The sequence below is a fragment of the Melanotaenia boesemani genome, chromosome 12 (genome assembly GCF_017639745.1).
Source record: "Melanotaenia boesemani isolate fMelBoe1 chromosome 12, fMelBoe1.pri, whole genome shotgun sequence".
NCBI classification, from domain to species: domain Eukaryota; kingdom Metazoa; phylum Chordata; class Actinopteri; order Atheriniformes; family Melanotaeniidae; genus Melanotaenia; species Melanotaenia boesemani.
This window is the reverse complement of record NC_055693.1, coordinates 14,015,078-14,034,201: the sequence shown is the minus strand read 5'-3', so window position 1 is coordinate 14,034,201 and position 19,124 is coordinate 14,015,078. Positions and strand designations below refer to the sequence as shown.

Below are 19,124 nucleotides of genomic sequence, written 5' to 3'. Positions count from 1 at the left end.
GGGAGCCAGTGCATGAGGTTAACACTGACACTACCATCAAAAAGGAATAGCAATAAAGTTGGTTATGAAAAAAAGGAAGAAATAAATTATAAAAAAAATATATATTTAGAAACCCTTTAAATGGCTATAGTTTTTGAGAGGCTTTAAATTTGCATATCAAATTTCAGCTACTCCAGGTCAGTTTGAATAGACTACAGCTATCTTTCTTTGAATTCCAGTGCATTTATTAGAAAGCTTTTAGAAAAATAAAGTTCACAAACTGTTACCCGGAAACAAATGAGAAACAGATGTGGAACTAACTTATAAATAATAAGTAGCCTTATTAGATATAATAATATATTTAAAATGATCATACCACCCTGTCTCTTGATTAGTTTCTATAACACTAAACTAGCAGGTGAACACATCAGCTCATTCCTGACCAGTTAATAATTAAACTTTTAAATGCTCATGATCAGTATAATACAGCACAGAGTAACTTTCACTTAAAGTGGTTCCACATTTCATCATTTTTTAAATCACTTTCTAAATAATTACTTGGTCATATTTACTCTTTTTTGTGTGTGTCTTGAAATAAAGAGGAGCCTAATACTGATTACTTACTCTGAACTTCTATGTTTTTTAATAATAATTTATAGATTCAATGCCCGAGCCGCCAACTCTCACACACTGAGTGACACCCATCCAAATTCAGCATTTTACTCGAGCAGCATCCTATTTCTAATACAGTAAATAAAACTGTAGCTGAAAACTAGCATCAGGAAGAAAGTGAGAAATATCTACTGTTAACAACAACTGAATTATTCTGACACTGGATCAGTGTAGCTCACTGATCAGAGCTGTGCCTGGCAGTTGTTGCTTTGCATCACCTCTTCTCTGCAGAGAAAGGCTGAAGGATGCATGTGTGTGTGTTTCCATGACAACATCATGTGTGTAAGTGGCTCAGAAGCTTTGTCAGCTTTTCCATTTCATTCATATAAATTGATGGACCTTTATCTAAACTATATAAAGACATAAAGACATAAAGATGTAAGACATCCTTAGGACTGGAGGTCCAGGGCCACAGCTCTGTATATTTTCTAAATAGCCTCAGATCCAAGGTCAGAGGAAATACTATATGATCTACTGCAGCCATATGCATTAAGTCCACAGAAATACTAATTTGATGACATGTTTGCTCAAAAAACTAGGCTGTTTGATTTTTCTTTTATTTCAAACAAGCATGACCTGCCAGCATTAATTATCTATTATGGAAAAGCAACACAACCAGAGGAAGAAAAGCCTGAGCATCTTCTGATGATTGTTCACGTGTAGTGGCTGCTTGGTTGAGGATATTATAGTTGCTTTTTGTTTGTTTTTTTAGTTTCAAAATTATGCATTTGAGGCTAGCAGAGTTGAAGAACTGCTCAGCATCAGAGTGCCACTCATGTTAATTCATGGTTCGCATGTTTTCTTGTATTTGTGTCCAGCATTGATGGAGCAGCTTTAGTGGATTTGTCACAGGATGTTCTTGTTTTTCATCCCATAAAAAGTTACTGTTTTAACATATAAACGTGAAACATATTTCACCTAAACATTTCATTAGTGACAGTAATGCATTGCAGTCATTGCACTCTAACAAGTCTGCTGTGAGTTCATTTACTTTAGTATATGTGACTCCTTTCATTCTGGTAGGTGTGTTATTATATTAATTGTCACAATGAGCTCAACTCAACTTCACCAATGAAAAGCTGTAGAGATAGTGATGGTACACATAAAAAAATCTTTTTGTTTGTTTTAAGCAGAAGTTCACTTGCAGCTTGTTTCTTGATGATGTGAACATATTATAAGTAGTTAAGTTAGCTCCAAGTTGTTTCCTAGCAACACTACTCTGATAATGTGAATGGTAACACTGTAATGTAAATAGTAGACAGAGATGCTGAAGTTAATAATATGAAATCGTTTTTTGTTTGTGTTATTTATTATTAGCTGGTCATTATTAAACTTTATATCACACATACAGAAATGCACCCAAATAGCTGAAAGAACAGACCTAGACTCATCAGTTTTTCCAAAAACAGGAGATTTAGCTACAAACCCTGTGTGGTTTGTAAGGGAGCAAGTCCACACATGAAGGCGTTGGGATGCTCTTTGTCCTGACTAGAACGAGGGAAGGGGATGCAAAAGGATCTCCAGAGTGGTCATTACGTGTGGATCACACCAATCACTTCACCTGCCTTGGCTGAAAGTCAATATCAGGTCAGGTGAAAATGATGTGCACCAACTCCATCTTTGCCCTCTTAGCTTTCAGGGATTAGTGTGATACTTTGATAAGGTGGCTACAGCCAGTAATTTTGAATTTAGGCTGTCTCTGATTTTAGTTTTATTTAAGCACTGCTTGCACTTAGTTGGTGTTCTCACTGAGTGAACTGCAAAAATGTTTAATTTGTTGCTTTTTATTCAGCTCAAGAGAATTCCTATAATTCATTTCCTGCCTAGTGATAATAGAAAACCCAACAATACATCTACTTTGTGTGTACTTGCAGAGAGGAAGAATATGTACTATAAAGCAGAATTGTACTTAATATTCAGTTTTGCTTTATAGATTGTTTTTATACAGATTATTTTAAATTATTATATAGATTAATCTATTTTATAATCCAACCTATTTTAGTAAGTAGTGATGTGTTAACTTTAACTGAAAAGACAAAATTGTGCTATTTTGTTACTCAAGCTGACAAATGTCTTTATTATAAAAAAAAATAGACAAAGGTGATTTAAGTGGCTGAATAATGCCAAAGGTTTCACTAACATTGATCAACCTACAGAAGAAAATATCCACATCATTTGCAGCTCAAAACAGATTTATATGGCTTATATTAAAACTTTTACCTAACTCTAGATGTTGTGTTTACAAGCTGCAATTGGCTATTACAGGTTTAAGTCCACTATTGGCAAAAGTCCCAAGATAATACCATTTTCCTAAAGTACCCAGCAGATATATTAAATCATTGAGCTTTGTCAAATACAAGTCTAAAACTGAATTAATTAAATAAATTAAAGAATATTTCTACACACATTTTTTGGATGTTTTCAAATTATTTGGTGGTACAGTATCTACAATAACACCAGCTGCTGACACAGGTTGAGTGTGACTCATAGTGAGCAGTTTTAAATTTTTTATTCTCATAGGGTCACACAAAATAAATGACATTATTTCAAATGTAGCATCAGTAAAATACTACACAGAATTTTTTGACAGCTCAGAGCTACCGTATATCTAAACATCATTATTAAAAATGGTCATCTTACCAACAGCATCATGGACTTTCTGACACTGTAGAATATTACAGGATAAACTGAGTGTGGAAATTTGTGGTCTTCTTCTTAATGTGTGGTCATACTGTAACCATGACACGCTGGAATATACCTGCAGGTGATCAGTTATGAAGTTTCTTTATCAGCTGATTTCAGTCTTTAATCTTGATGCTAGACTGCAAAGCTCCAGCATTTATTTGTTTGCTGTGAAGACGTCATCCTCCCAGCTTGAAGGCTTAAATTTGCTTCATACTGCAAATATCTACACTGAATATATCCATTAAAAACACCAGACCCAGGATGATGTATAAAAATAATAAATATATAAATATAGCATGAAAAGGCCTTAAAGTATGAAACTACTGGTCTCCATGGGGTGCTGTCTTCAAAACATCTTTTATTTAAAGTAATTTTATTATTTCAGGAAATAAAGATTTTTCACACATTTCAGTGTCATTAGTCAGATCTTGTTCAGTGTGCAGGTGGTATTCAGTTTGAAATGTAATCCCCCATGCTCCAGTGTTCGGCTGAGTGTGTGTGTGTGTGTGTGTGTGTGTGTGTGTGTGTGTGTGTGTGTGTGTGTGTGTGTGTGTGTGTGTGTGTGTGTGTGTGTGTGTGTGTGTGTTTGGTCACTGCAGGTCCAAATACTGAGGCAGGACATTGTTCCAGAACTGCTGGGAGCCATCTTCTGTGTTTTGTCCTGCAGGCCTCCTCTTCGTCCTCGGTGCTGGTTTTGGTGCTTCTCTCTGGTGTCTGTCTTTTCTGTCTGAAGGAGCAGCTGCAGCGGGAAGCTTCTGTCTCTCCTCTTTTCTTTTTTTTGTCGATTTCAATTTCTCTCTCTCCTCCTCCTCTTCCTCTTCTTCATCTCCTTCCTCCTCTTCTTCTTCTTCCTCTTCCTCTTCTCCTTTTTCATCTTCTTCCTCTTCATCTTCTTGCTCTTCATCCTCTTCCTGTTCTTCTTCGTCTCCTTCATCTCCTTGTTCCTCTTCCTCCTCCTCTTCTTCATTTCCTTCCTCTTCCACCTCTTCTTCTTCCTCCTCTTTTTCATCATCTCTTTCCTCTTCCTCATTTCCTTCCTGCTCATCATCCTCTCCTTCATCTCCTTGTTCCTCTTCCTCCTCCTCTTCTTCATTACCTTCCTCTTCCACCTCTTCTTCTTCCTCCTCTTTATTTTCGTCTTGATGTTCTTCCTCTGCATTTCCTTCTTCCTCATCTCCTTCCTCTTCCTCTTCTTTCTTTTCATCTCCTTCCTGATCCTCTTCTTCTCCTCCCTCTTCATCCTCATCTTCTCCATCTTCTACCTCACTGTCCATTCCCTTTTCCTTATTTTCTTCATCTTCCCCTTCATTTGTTTCTTCCTCATACTCTTCATCGTCACTCTCCTCATCTTCGGGACCATTTTTACTTTCAGATTGTTCATCCTGATTATTTTGTCTCATCTTTGTATCTTTATTTCCATACTCTTCCTCATCTTCCTCTTCATTACTGCTTTCTGTAATCACATTTTTAGCAGCCTCTTCACCTTCACTCTCTCCCTCTTCATCCTCTCCTTCCTCTTCAGCATTTTCTTCATTCTTCTCTTCCACTTCTTCATCATCTGTAGTATCTCCCTCACCTTCACCCTCCTCTTCCTCTTCATCCTCTGTAAATTCATTTTCAGCTTCTGTGCCATCTGCAGATTCATCTTCCTCTCCCTCCTCTTCATTTTCTTGATCACTTGTTTCACCTTCTTCCTCTTCCTGAGAGCCATCCTTTGCATCACTATCTTCCTCCCCTTTACTCTCTTCCTCTGAGTCTTTTTCCTCATCCTCACTTTCAGGGGAGTCATCATCTTTTTGTTCCTCAGTTTCATCTTCCTCCTCTTCATCAGACTCCGTTTTTTCATCTTGTGCAGACTCAGCAGAGTCACTCCCCTCTCCATCCTCCTCTTCTTCCTCCGAGTCTTCACTCTTGCTGTCTGCATCCTCTGATTCATCACTGCTTTCCTCTTCCTCGGATTCACTCACTTCACTGTCTTCCTCTTCTTCTTTACTCTCCTCTTCTGTTGACGCTTTACTTTCACCTTCCTCTTCCTCCTCTGCTGCTTCACTTACTTCAGAATCACTTGATCCTTCATCTGTTTCCATTTTGCTTTCTTCTTCCTCCCCTTCAGCTTCTGCAGCATCACTCTTATCAGTTCCTTCATCTTCCTCTTCACTGTTGGAATCTGTTTTCTCCTCTTCCTCAGATTTATTATCTTGGTCTTCATCATCCTCTCCGGAATCATTCTTCAACACAGCCTCTGTGCCACTGATACTTTCACTTCCCTCATTTGAGTCACTGTTTTCCACATCACTGCCACTCTCTCCCTCTTCATCATCATCAGTATTTGTTTTATCTTTCTTGCCATCCACATCCTCTTCAGAGTTAAAACTTTTCTCATCATTTTCTCCATCGTCATTTTGGGAAGTGTCCAAGCCTTGACTTGTGACCTGCTCAGACGTGACACTTTTCACTGCTTCCTGGTCGGCTGTATCATGGGTGCTGTCATCACAGTCCTTGAGTTGGGAAGAATTTTCTGACTCTGACAGGATGCTCACTTGAGCTTCTTCCTGAGTATTGTCTTCCATTTCATTTGAAGTAAAATGTGACAATGTGGAGGAGAAGGAAGGCTGCATAACTGCCTTCTGCTTTGTGAACTGTCTAGCTTTAAGAGGTGTTTCAGGTTGTGCTGAAGTAATTTTGTCACTGTCAGACTGGAAACCCTCTACATTAGTCACTGCCTCACTGAGAAGACCAATAGCTGCAGTCGCCATCCCAACAGCAGGAAGAAGAGATGCTGGATCACTAAGAATTTCTTTCCACCTTGGTTTTTCCTCTTTAGCTTCTTCTCTGTTTGCTTCAGATTCAATCAAATCCATGCCAACAGGTTCAGAGCTTTGCATAGATTTGACTCCGCTGACAGAAAACACGTCTGTTCTGTTAGGGCTTTGCAAGGAAATGGCATCACATAACGGTTCAGGGGATTTATCATCCTGTGATGACAGCGAGCCGGAAGCTTTAACTTTCTTCTTTAGCTTGGCCCTGATATTATGTTTTAAGTTATCATCAGAGTCACTTTTAGTTTTGATGTCCTTTTCTTCTTTGTCTAATTTTGTTTTGGACCTGAGTTTAGTTTCAGACTCTTCGACCCTCTTTTTTTCCTTAGCTTGTAGCCCTTGCTTATTAGCTGTCGTGCTATTAGTTTCTTGTGCTATGTCCTTGATTGAGATAACCTCATTTTCCTCACCTTTTTTAATGCTTTTACTGTCAGGGGAGGGATTTTCTGCACGTTGGTCTTTGTCTGGTTTGGTTTTCATCTTTCGAGGATTCCCTTTAACCTTCACCGGTGTAGATTTTACACTTGAAGATTTCTTAGTTTCAAACTGGGAAAGTGTGATGACAGGGGTAGTTTCTTTTTTTACTGGTGGTGGTTTAACAACCACTGGTCTACTTTGACCTTTTGCTGATGCAGATTTAACCTTCTTCTTTACTTTTCCTGGAGTTGATTTAACACTCTGTGTCTCCTGTTGCACCTCCACTTCAAAGGGTTTTATCTCAGCGTTGTTAGCCTGGATTATTGTGTCATCCTTTGAGCTGTTTTCAGTGGATATTGAACTGGTTGTTTCATTTCCATTTGCAATCTTGAGGACTGGGGTTGTCCTGTCAAAAGCTGATGAAATCATTTTCACTCTTTCTGTAGTCCCTACCAAGTCTTTATTAGAGTTGTCTGTTGCATTATCTTTGCTTCTTTTACTCTCTTCCATATTTTTCCTGGCATGTTTCTTAACTTCAGTCTTTGTCTTTTGAATAGATTGTTGGATTTTTGGACTATATTCTGACTGTTTGCTTTTGTCATGTTTAGCTGATTTAAAACTAGAGAGCTCCTTTTGTACCTTCCTATTTTCAAGCTTTTTTGTTTTTCCAGAGTCCATAGTAATGCTTCCTTGGCCTTTAGATGTGATTTGTTTATTTTCCTTTCTTTTCACTTCTGTTTTGATGGAGCTGGAGCCTGTCAAAAGCTCTGTCGGTAAGGCTTTAGGAGAGTTTTGGCTGGTGTTTCCATCAGACTGGATGTGTTCTGCATATGCCTCTTCCCCTTTTGCAGTTCGTGTGCCCTGTTCCCCTTCCTGTAAGACATAATATTGAGCTTTAGTAAGATTTTAAAAAAAGACAACAGGCAGGCAAAAGGTCCTATGCCAGATAATACTCTAAAAGATAAGTGGTATAAACACAATCTCTAACTACATACATACAGTACAGTACTGTTATCTAAAGGATTTCTTTGGGCATATTTTGTATCAAATACACATGAATTTTTTAAAAAGGAAACTTCTGTATATTGTTAATGTATTTCAGATATGATGTACATATTTTTTTCCAGCTTAATCTGAAACGTCTATTTAAATGACCTTAAGAAATATTAAAAAATGTTACAGTATGAGAAGCTTTTAATGGTAATACCAAGAATATCGCAGGCTATATGACATGGTGAGCTCACGTAACAAATGTGTCATCAACAGATCTATTATCAGGTCAAAGTACAGATGTGGGTGGGAGGTAAAGAAAACCTCAGCGATGACGGAGACAGGATGAGGAATCCTTATTTTTCCATCTCTCCTGGGGATGAACAGACTGTGGTTAATTTTGGGATCTGTGAGTTGTTACTTAATCATCCCGCAGCCACTTTGGCACCACAAGGTGTTCAAATGCAAGCTGAGTAACTCAAACATTCTTCAGACGTGTCGAATTCATCATATTCAACTATCAAGCTCTGTATTATTTTCTGTCACACTGAGAGCCTGCATGTATGAGCACACACAAGACTCCTTCACTACTTGCTTCATCACAGGCTGTGGAAACACTGATGAGTTGTCCTGCCAACTTTTCCAAAGCACTGGATGTGTGTATATGTGTGCGTGTCTGAGAATGAGAGCCTAAACACTTTGTGTACTGAGATAAGCTATCCAAATATCTAAATCTGCCTCTAGAAGATATGTTACCAACATTCTTGGAAAAGGAAAATTGATGTGGAACACTGAGAATCCAAAGTTAAATTCAATATTTCTCTTTAGTGTTATACCAAGTGGAAAATCTCTCCACATATGCATGCACGTATGTGCTTTCAGGAGCGCACACACATACAGTATGTATGCTGAGGTATGCACATTTCCTGGAAAAGGCAGTGAGTGCTCAACATTGCTACTTCCTGCCCTGGAGTGCTTATAATCTAGACCAGACAGAAGAAGCCTTAGGAAGAAAATAACACTTAACAAACGCTAACTTAATGACATCACTACATTTATCTCCTCTATCACTGTGAAACCATTGCATGTGTCGTTAACAACAATTATTTCTCTTACCGTATATGGCAGAAAGACAGCCTCTACTTCTCTGTCTTCCACATCTTGAGGGACTAGTTGTTTCTCTAAAGCTTCTCTCTCTGAAGCAAAAGACAGGTCTTTGTTAAAATGTAGTTCCCTATAAACCTGTCACATGTTAAATTTAATAGTTTAAAATACCCGTTTGTGGTGAGGCTGGATGCTCTCCGTCACTTAGATTTTTATTGAGTGGTCTAGTGGGGCTGCAGGGCGCTTTAGGTGGTAAAGGAGAAGACAGTTTGTTGCTTAAGGCCTTTCTAGTGGCTGCTGCTTGGTATCTTCTAATTTTTGCTGTCTCTTTAATAGATGCAGGACTGCTGGGTTTATATTTAGTTATAGACTTAGGTGAAAGTAAGTGAGGCAACATTTTAGATTTGGACTTTGAGGAACCAGTGGTGGAAGCTTTGCTCTGACGCGAGTATGATGATTGCGACTGTGGTCTTGATGACTTTGAGGACACTGCTACACTGTGAGGGGATATGGACTGAGATCTGGGGAATAAAAGTGGGCTTGCTGTTGCCTCTGATTGTGGTTTGGGGCTTGATGTGGGGGTAGCAACATCCCTGGAGAGCTTTTTCTGGGTTTGGATATTTCTTGATGTTTGCCAAGAGGTGTTGAGGAAGCCAGAATTAAGATGAGGGAGATTATGAAACTTTCTTCCAAACAGCTCCACAGAACTCTTCTGAAAGACAAGATACAAGAAGATCCTTGTATTAGAAGAATTAAAAATCATCTCAGCAGCTCCCCCAACCACTTACTTGGTAGTACTACAGTAAACCTGCAAATCAGTGTAACACTGCTCCCTGCTGGAGTTAAGCTGTGATTACAATTGTTTTTCAGAGTTTCTGCAAGTTAAAACCCACACTTTGAGTAACTTGGCTCAGAATCATTAATTATTGTGATAACATAAAGAAATCAGTGCATTGACAAAATTAAATGATGCAGCACAGCCTCAGAGAGGCAGCGGGAAATGCTTGTGGTTCTTCTTCCATTAAAATGTTTATTAATTCATATGAAATTATTTTCATAAAAACATTTTGCATAAGATACTTCCCCACCAGAGATAATAAAAAACCTCCTTTCCTTTGGGTCTGACACCATTTACTATAACACACAAGAACACTAACATCTATCTGATGCACACACTCTACTTGACAGACACACAAATATTAAAATATTGCTTTTAACATCTTCTAGATGCTTTCCTGGAGATTAAATTTAGTGTGTTTTACAACGTTTCAAGCTCTGTGGATACCCTAGTTTTCAAGGTCTGTGCACAGCTGCATATAGTTATACAAGTTTGGAACCTTAATTCTGAGGTAAGAAAGTTTCTCACTTTTTCTCTGTGCCGGGCTCGAGCAGCAAGAGCTGAGAACGGGACTACAGGAGCTGGATAAATGAGGGAGTCTTTTAACAGGATCTCGTCATAATTTGACTCCATAAGGTAGTCTGTAATTATGACATCCTTATCCAGCTCAACATCCTGGCTCCCTGGTGGTCTGGGTGCAGCCAGGACCAGCATGTGTTGACTACCACAGGACACCTAAAAAAAAAAAAAAAAAATCAAAGGAGAGAAGAAAATACTCATGTTTCTGTGTATTGATTGTTTTTTTTTTCTTACCTTCTTTTTACTAACTTACCATCAGAAATAGTGAATGATAAGTGAACTAACATGCATACAAAGTGGAATTAAAGCAGGATTTTAATAGTGCTCCTCAAACTAAACATACCTTTTTATTACCACACAAAATACAAGTCAATACTTTTATCATAGTTAGCGATCAAGGATATAAATAGATAACCATAAATAAATACAAGGTCCTTGCTATAATACTTACAAGTAAATACTATGTATTAGGAGTTTGAGCTACCATAAAGTTCAAAATAGCAACTCGGTGACCATCAGATAACCTGCTTCACCTGGGAAGCTGCTGCACTTACAACACCTTCACTTACAGACTGAACGCTGTACGGGAGGAAACGTGTGCAAAGTGTTGGACTGAACTGGTTGATGAAGTTCTCGTCCCCTAACCCCAGCTTTCCATAACGGCCATCTCCAAATGTGTAGAGCAACCCGCTCTCTGAGGAGGATGAGGAGAATAAATATGTTAGATAAAGGTGAAGCACTTTTAATCACAGCTTAAATATACCCACTGATTATTCTGTGACATGACACCAGGCCAATTCACAATATAAAGTTTTATATTAGTTTGTTGTTGTTATGTTTTGTATGCCCTTTGTGTTTATTTTTTCCCTTATTAATTTTTTTATATTTTACAGGATTTTACAGCATTGTTTGAGTAACCACTTTTAAAACCAGTGTATCTTGAAATTTCATGATTTTGTATTTATTGGCTGGTTATTAATGTTTGGTCATGAAGCATAATCAACTTCATGAGCTGAGTTTTTTTTTCTGTTGCCAAAAATATGTGCTGCAAGTATTTATCAATACCTTTAGTTTTTAAAGGAGTGCTGCCCAGATAACGTACTTTTAAAGTTAATAGTATGTGTGTTTATGCAATCCCATAAGACTTGATAGAGGTTCAGTATTTAGTAAACACATTTCTTCCAAAATTGAAGATTACCATTACATCGATGTCCCTTCACATAAGATGTAATTAAATCTGGCAACATTTCTTGATATTAGATTAAAAAAATGTCTCATCACTTATTATCAGTTAACAGGACTCATTTATTCTTCCTCCTGTTCTTTATATGCTTTGGTGAGATAACGTTCAAATTGTTGAAACAACTGTATAACTGGAAAACAAGACCTCTACTGAGCTCCTATTAATACAAGCACAAAGGAGTTTTCTTTTGGATATTTTGGTTGTAAACTATCTTTAATTGGAGATGTTAATAAAAAGCAAAGTCTTCCTCTTAGAGTTTGAAAACTTAAAGTTTAATCTTTTTATATGATGTTAAATAAGGTTGTTATTACTTTTCCCTAAAGTTGAAGTCCATCTTCCATCTAATTTAGTGTAAAATCTGAATCATATGCACTTTTTTTTCATTTTTAACTGAAACCAAACATACGAAAAACAAACTGTATGGTCTGGAAATGTTGTTCCACCTTACAGTCAAGAATGAACTGATTAAAAAATAAAGAAGTTTCCTCAGCTGGCTAAGGAAACAGAAAACAAAGTAGATTTTCTCTCAGAAGCTAAACAGCTTTGTACTCTACATGTCAAAATGTTGTAAATAAAACAACAGCCTGAACCATGAAAGCACATTAAGCTGTGATCTTAAGTACTTTTGATACACACAGTGTATAAACAATAAATGCAAGACCTTCAAGGGTTAACAAGTAAAGTATTTTAAAAGCAAAGATGGCTTACTTGTGACTACAGCGGTGTGGTTTTCTCCACAGGCGATGTGTCGGATGCTGCTGTGATGAAAATGCTTCAGTGGTTCTGGCAAACAGAGTTCGAACTGAAATGTTCCGTGACCCAGCTGACCATATCGACCACAGCCAAACGTGTGCACGTCCTCTCCTGTCACAGGAAACAGCCAGAATGAACAAACCACTATGATAATATTAATAATGGATTAGATGTCTACTGTGCTTATATTGAATCTATTAATCATTAACTTCTTGTTCATACATGAGGGTAAACTACATGTGTAGCCACAGCTGCTCTGGAGCACATTGACAGAAAGGTGGCAGCCAGTGCACGCCAACGGGCTCTCCGACCACCATCGAACATTCATACACATTCATACACTAGTGATACCAAGACTGTAAATGTATTGCCCAAGGACACAGTGACAGATGACTGTTGGAGTGGGATTCAAACAGCTAACCTTCCCCTCATTGGACGACCTGCTCTACCACCTGAGCCATTGCCACACCCAAATGATAAAATACTGTTATGTGTGCATTTTATCAACAATAAAGTATTGTGACAATGTTAATGACACAAATTAAATATTTGAATTTCTAATGAAAATGACTTATAACATATTGATTAAAATATAGAGTCGATTCCAGTCGTTTTTAACCAATATTTTGTGCAGTTAACATACCTGTAAGTGCCACAGTGTGCTGCCCTCCACAGCACACCTGTGTTACACGACCCAGAATGCCTTGCACACGCTGAGGGACTTTATGATTGGCCAGCTGCTCCGCCGGAAGACCAAGTCTTCCATTAGCAATCTCACCGAATGTGTAGAGGCCACCATGCACTAAGACACAGTATTCATAGAAAATAATAAGACATTCATTATATCTGAAGAATGTCTGAGTTAACATGCAAACTGGTTATGTGTCTCCCACTCTATGTTTGACTGAACAGCGTTGTACCTGTGACAAAAGCTGAGTGGTGGTCCCCGCAGGAAACCCATGTCACTGCTTCTCCTATGTTCACCTCTTTGGGTTCTGTTGCACACAGCTTGTCCCCTAAGCCAATTTGACCCACAGAGTTGTCTCCCCACATGAACAGCCTCCCATCCTCTACCAACACACACAGGAAAACAAATCAAAGATTGCATACTCAGTGTTTTGCAAGCTGAGAAACTAATTATGTTATCACTGCTCTGACCTGTTAAGGCAGCTGAAGTGCTGCATCCTGCAGAAAGCATTTTCATTTGCGCACGCTCGCAGAAGGATGGCAAGAGTTGAAATGTTCTTGTGTTCTTGCAGTGGCCCAAACCTAGCTGCCCCTCCTGGTTATTACCAGCACCGTACACATTGCCCAGAACTAAAGATGTACAAAACAATATTTAATCATTATATATATATATATATATATATATATATATATATATATATATATATATATATATATATATATATATATAATTGATATTTGATATATATAATTGGCAAAAAAAAATTATACATAATTTTCTGATATTTCTTACATGTGCAAACAATGGTGTGATCTCTCCCACAAGCCACAAGCTTCACTTTTTCAGACTTCAAGGCTGAAAAGAAAGTAGTCATAATAGCTATTTCTTACTTAGAAAAAAGAGCTAGAACATTTTGTAACTACAGTGATTGCTAAGGTGATATCATTATTTTCTTCAGTCCTAAGTCTGACAGTAAACTGGATGCTTGTGTGTTTTGGGAATGACAAATTAAGTTTGTCTAACATGTTATTGATTAAAATATAAAGTCAGTTGCAGTTTTGAGAGTAACTGAAACTTTAATTATTGACTAATTTGATGTGGTTGTTGTGAACAGTAACATACCTTTCACAGAGGAAGGTTTATTAGCAGCTGGCTTTAATCTGAACCCCAGTTGACCACAAGTATTACCACCAAACATGAGCAACCTCCCATTTTCTGCAGATGCATTACAGAGACTGGAGTTAAATTTGGCTAATTAAACTGAATCACTATTTAAGAATTTAATGTTAGAATATACAAATTATGTACCTGTGATTACAGCAGAGTGCTCTCTGCCACATGATATATGCGCTGGGTGGTCATTCTTCAACCAGAATTTGCTGGGCACATTGTCAGAAAAACTGCTCTTTCCAAATGTAAAGATGGCTCCTGTTTCTGAAAAGTGTGTGATTAATCTTTATCCAGCTATCACAGATATAACACACTACACAGGTCAGCAAGTTACAATTGCATTTGCCTAATTTAACACGCTAAATCCCAGCACAACCTGCTGTCAAATCTCAGGCGCTTTAAGTAGCAGCAACCTGACAGAAATAGCAACAGGTTTACCATACACGTAGAAACTGATGGCAGACGAGAGGACAGGTGAGTACAAGCAGGTGTTCTAACGCTGAGAGGCTGCGAAGTTAAATAACAAGGACTCTCACCTGGTATGTCTGCCTCGGTTTGCCCCGTCATCTCCACCGTTGTTCCCCGTCACTCCTTCTCACCGAGCAGATCATCCGCCCTGGCCAACTGCTCAAGGAGAGATCAGAGAGGCAGGAATGAGCTAAAGCTAGTTGGCTGCCCTCATGCGACCCATACAGGTGATGCTAGCGAAGTGATTGATAGAAATAGGCTATAAGAAAACTAAAATGAAAAAAGGCAAGCAAGCCAGCGTAATCGAGGGTTAATTGTTTACTAAAAATACGAAATAAGCTCAGAGGAAGGCGGAACTCACCATTTTTTAAGTCCTCCAACGTGGACATGAAAACCGTTACTCAATATACCTGTGGACGTGTGACAGGAGTATTAATCCGCCCAGTACTCCATAAGGAATTCAATACCTAGTTAGGGTAAAATAAAATAAAATAAAATAAAAATTTCCCCTGTGATATATACAGAACCAGATTTCATAGTCAGTTACACTTTGTAATCTTTGAGATGTGTAATATGTAATAATTAAATGTTGAGGTGTTTACTATGTAACAATAAACGCTATGACTCCTGCCATAGCCAGTGCAGCGGAGAAGTTGGACAGTAACCAGTCTATATATATACATATATATATATATATATATATATATATATATATATATATATATATATATAAAGTATATATAGTATATATATCCCCTCAGTATGTATATGAATACATATATATCGAATGAGGATGGGAGGCTTTTTATTTTTTTATTTATTTTTTTTTTTTTTTTGAGCAAGTACACCACAGGTCCAGATTAAAAATAGAGAGAGCGAGAAAAAGAGAGAAGGAAAAAAGAAGCTGTTTTGTTTCGTGAATGAAACTGATTTGATTCATGTAATGTTAGTTCCACTGTCACACATCACAAATAAGAAAGTTCGTTGCCAAAAGGCGTGTCACAGCTAGAGGTCACGCCCCCTCCGTCCTGGTGTGACGTCATCGCAGCCACGCTGCAGGCAGTCCTCTGTGCATGTGTCTGGGGCAGTCAGAGAATGACAGCTGCATCTCTAATTAAACACACGCAAACGTTCTTTAAAATTTCCCAGGGGCTGCTATGGCTTTAAGGCTGCTGTCTGTTAACAATGTCCTTTTAAAATGTTTGAGATCTTGCCATTATCGCTTGGCACGAGGATTTAGGTAAGAAACTCCACAAAACTTTATGTAGAAATTGCAAAGTCTTGTCAGCATTGCAAATATTATTAGTGTAAAGATGAAGTATTCAGTAACCCTTTTTTCTGTTACTTTTTCAGCACTGGGGCAGCAGACTTTGGTCAAGTGAATTTAAAAGGTCGCAGCTGTCTCACACTTAAAGATTTCAACTCAGAAGAAATCAAGAGGCTCCTGTGGGTGTCAGGGGACCTCAAGCATCAGATCAAGCATAAAAAACAGGTATTAACCTAAAGTAGCAAATGCCAATGCCCATTTGCTAAATATGTTCAGTGTAACTTTATGGCCTTTGGTTGGATCATTTAAAGAAGTGAACTGATATTTCTATTTCAGTATCTGCCTCTTCTACAAGGAAAGTCGATTGCAATGATATTTGAGAAGAGGAGCACCAGAACAAGAATGTCCACAGAAACAGGTGTCTGTTTTGTATGCCAGCATCTGCATGTGGCTCAGTTAGACATTCCCCCGCAAATTATGGAAGTGGATCAATACAGAAAAAAATTACAAGTCTACACAAATGAGCTGCATGGATGTATTTTTTATTACAATTATGTAAACACTTTAATAAAGTATATGCTCATGCTGTTCGCTAGCCTGATACTATTCATGCCTGTCATTGTTGAAAAGAACAAAAGATCTGCTGAAAGAGGACTTTTAGTGGCGGCCTTTAACAAAACATTGTACAGCTACTTTCATTCCTCTTCCCCTTCACATCCCCTCAGTGCTTAGATGGTTCTGTTTCTGTTTTGTTTTTATTCAATGTTTTTTTTCAGGTTCTGGTCTAGTTGGTCTTAATTGGAATTAAAGTTGCATATATATATATGACAATTCCAGGTTTTGCTCTATTGGGTGGACACCCTTGTTTCCTTACTTCACAGGACATCCACTTGGGAGTGAATGAGAGTTCCACAGACACAGCGAGGTGAGTCTTACAAGTATTGGATTTATACTTTATATTTTATATTAATCTTAAATAATCTTTATATTAAAGAGCATTTTAAAGAAAAAAGAGGATAATTGGTAACAATGATAGTTATTAAATGTTTAAAAAGAGCCTTTCCGGGACTCTCTAATGTGTCTCCTCAGGGTTCTTTCAGGACTTTGTGATATAGTTTTGGCACGCGTGTACAGCCACTCAACACTGGAGGAACTGGACAAGGAGGCTTCGATTCCCATCATTAATGGTCTTTCTGACCTTTATCACCCCATCCAAATTTTGGCAGACTTCCTTACCTTACAGGTAGTCCTTGCCAACAATATTCCACATTTTATTTATCCAGTACATGAAAATGAATTGTTAAATAATTCTCCTCTAGGAGCATTATGGTTCCCTTAGTGGACTGACAATCAGCTGGATTGGAGATGGGAACAATGTCCTCCACTCCTTCATGATGACTGCAGCCAAACTGGGAGTTCATCTTAAAATTGCTACGCCAAAGGTTTAGCTCTTTTAACACCATCATTTGCATGATTTTATCTTTTACTTGTTGTGTTGTTTATAGTTTGCGCTTCAATAAAACTGTACCTTCATGCATAGGGTTATGAGCCAGAAAAAAGGGTTATTGAAGAGGCACAGAGGCTGTCCAAACAGGTGCGACGTTCTTTGGCATCAGGAATTTAGACGACAACATCCATTTTCTGATTTAAATATTCATTATAAAAGTTTTTTTCTGTTTCAGCATGGGACCCAGCTTGTTCTGACCTCCGATCCAATGGAGGCTGCCCAAGGCAGCAACGTGTTGGTCACCGACACCTGGGTTAGCATGGGACAGGAAGAAGAGAAGAAGAAGAGGGTTAAGGACTTTGAAGGATACCAGATTACAATGCAGGTAAAGAAGCCTAAAGGCCTAAAAAAAGCCTAAATCATTACCCCTATATCTGTATCTTATCTTTGGAAAATAAGAAGCCAGCATTTATCTTTGCTGTTGTCTCTAGTATAGAGTTGTCATATCATATTTTAGCTGCACAATTATCATAATCAAAAGCATTCATTAGAACTATATTATCACAACATAACCCTGGGCAAAATAACCTTTAACATTTAATTGATTTCTATTCAGATAATGGCACCTGAAGTGCCGACACGCTGTGTTTTACTATCATGTTTTGGTGTCGGTCCATTACAGACAGGAAGTGTGGCCAAGCCAGACTGGACCTTCCTGCACTGCCTTCCCAGGAAGCTGGAGGAGGTGGATGACCAGGTATTCTACTCATCCCGCTCCCTTGTTTTCCCTGAGGCTGAGAATAGGAAATGGACCATCATGGTGGGTAATCTGGTGGAAAATGAGGATTTGTGCATTCAATTTAATCCTGTTGGAATATCCTGGTATACTAATAGTCACAACTAACCTCTCTTTCAGGGTCTGATGGTTTCTCTTCTGACTGACTACGCTCCACAGATCCCCATGCTTAAGTTTTAATTAAGATTTGGGTGTAGTGTTGAACCACCGACATGCACCTCAACATTAAAAAATGAGCCCAAAGTGACTTTGTTTACATTGTTTAATACACTATCAATGTCCATAGTTAAATATGAGGCTATTTTCAGACTGTTTACATTTGGTACAACAGAGGATGGAGACCAGCAGTGAAAATGTCTGTGTGAAATGTGAGTGTTTAACTCGATTAATGTTGTTTTGGACTCCTGGCATGTTGAAGTTTTACCAGTTTTTTGGGTGACCTGTAATAGACTGGCGACCTGTTCAGGTTGTACCCTGCCTCTCGCCTGCTAGCTGCTGGGATAGGCTCCAGTTTCCCTGTGAGCCTGAATTGGAACAAGCAGAGTTTTTACATTGTTAATAATCACTTGCTTTTTTTCTTTTCTTGTTTTCTTGTTCTGAAAAGAAATTCAGAGCAGCGTTGAACACGTTATCCATGTTCAAAGTTAGGAAATCGCTGCATTTCATGGCATGGATGTGCTGGTGATTTTCTTTTCCTCACACGATTTTCTACAGGTCTCTTAAAGAAAAAGGCTAATTGTTGCATGTATGACATTTTACTTTTTAGCGATGTTTTGTTTTTAAAGGTCAGGAAATGGACCAACACTTTTCACAGTAAATGGAATGATTGTGTTATAAGAGTAAAAACCCAAGTTTCTGGTTAAAAGTGTTCACATGCAGCTGCAACATTGCAACATCTTATGCTAAGGATTTTTAAAGCTGTCAAGGTTGACTTTGTCCCTTAAGAGTCCATGATGCAAAAATTAAAAAATGTAATAAATAAGTCGATTAAATATAATTGTTTACATTTAGTGTGTTTATAAAGCTGTCACACTATATAATTATTTTAATTCAGGTCTACAAAACTTCCCATTTTGTGTATGTGGAATTTCACTGGGGACAGTGACACTGACAAACTGAATCCCTCCATGCCTCCCATGAACCAAACAATTCATAGAATTCCCTGTGTGTCCTATGAAGTTAAACCAACATTACTTAGGATTTTGTAGA

General features: G+C 38.1%; 2 protein-coding genes across 2 annotated transcripts; one reads left to right on the top strand and one right to left on the bottom strand.

Annotated features, from left to right (window-relative positions):
* Positions 1–3,587: 3,587 nt before the first annotated feature.
* rpgra (retinitis pigmentosa GTPase regulator a) lies at positions 3,588–14,848 on the bottom strand. Its single transcript, XM_042002490.1, has 15 exons — positions 14,767–14,848; positions 14,474–14,553; positions 14,076–14,201; positions 13,890–13,982; positions 13,560–13,622; positions 13,238–13,396; positions 13,000–13,149; positions 12,723–12,881; positions 12,035–12,190; positions 10,653–10,777; positions 10,033–10,239; positions 8,838–9,378; positions 8,679–8,758; positions 3,913–7,445; positions 3,588–3,828 (listed from the first exon to the last, which is right to left on the bottom strand). Exons 2-14 carry the CDS (start codon positions 14,502–14,504, stop codon positions 3,927–3,929), a joined length of 5,409 nt encoding a protein of 1,802 aa, XP_041858424.1. The 5' UTR covers positions 14,505–14,553; positions 14,767–14,848; the 3' UTR covers positions 3,588–3,828; positions 3,913–3,926.
* Positions 14,849–15,485: 637 nt separating this feature from the next.
* otc (ornithine transcarbamylase) lies at positions 15,486–19,124 on the top strand. The gene is made up of 10 exons (XM_042002493.1): positions 15,486–15,645; positions 15,759–15,897; positions 16,009–16,090; positions 16,510–16,597; positions 16,762–16,915; positions 16,992–17,114; positions 17,213–17,266; positions 17,355–17,504; positions 17,802–17,939; positions 18,036–19,124. The coding sequence occupies exons 1-10, from the start codon at positions 15,563–15,565 to the stop codon at positions 18,093–18,095; spliced, it is 1,071 nt and encodes a 356-aa protein (XP_041858427.1). The 5' UTR covers positions 15,486–15,562; the 3' UTR covers positions 18,096–19,124.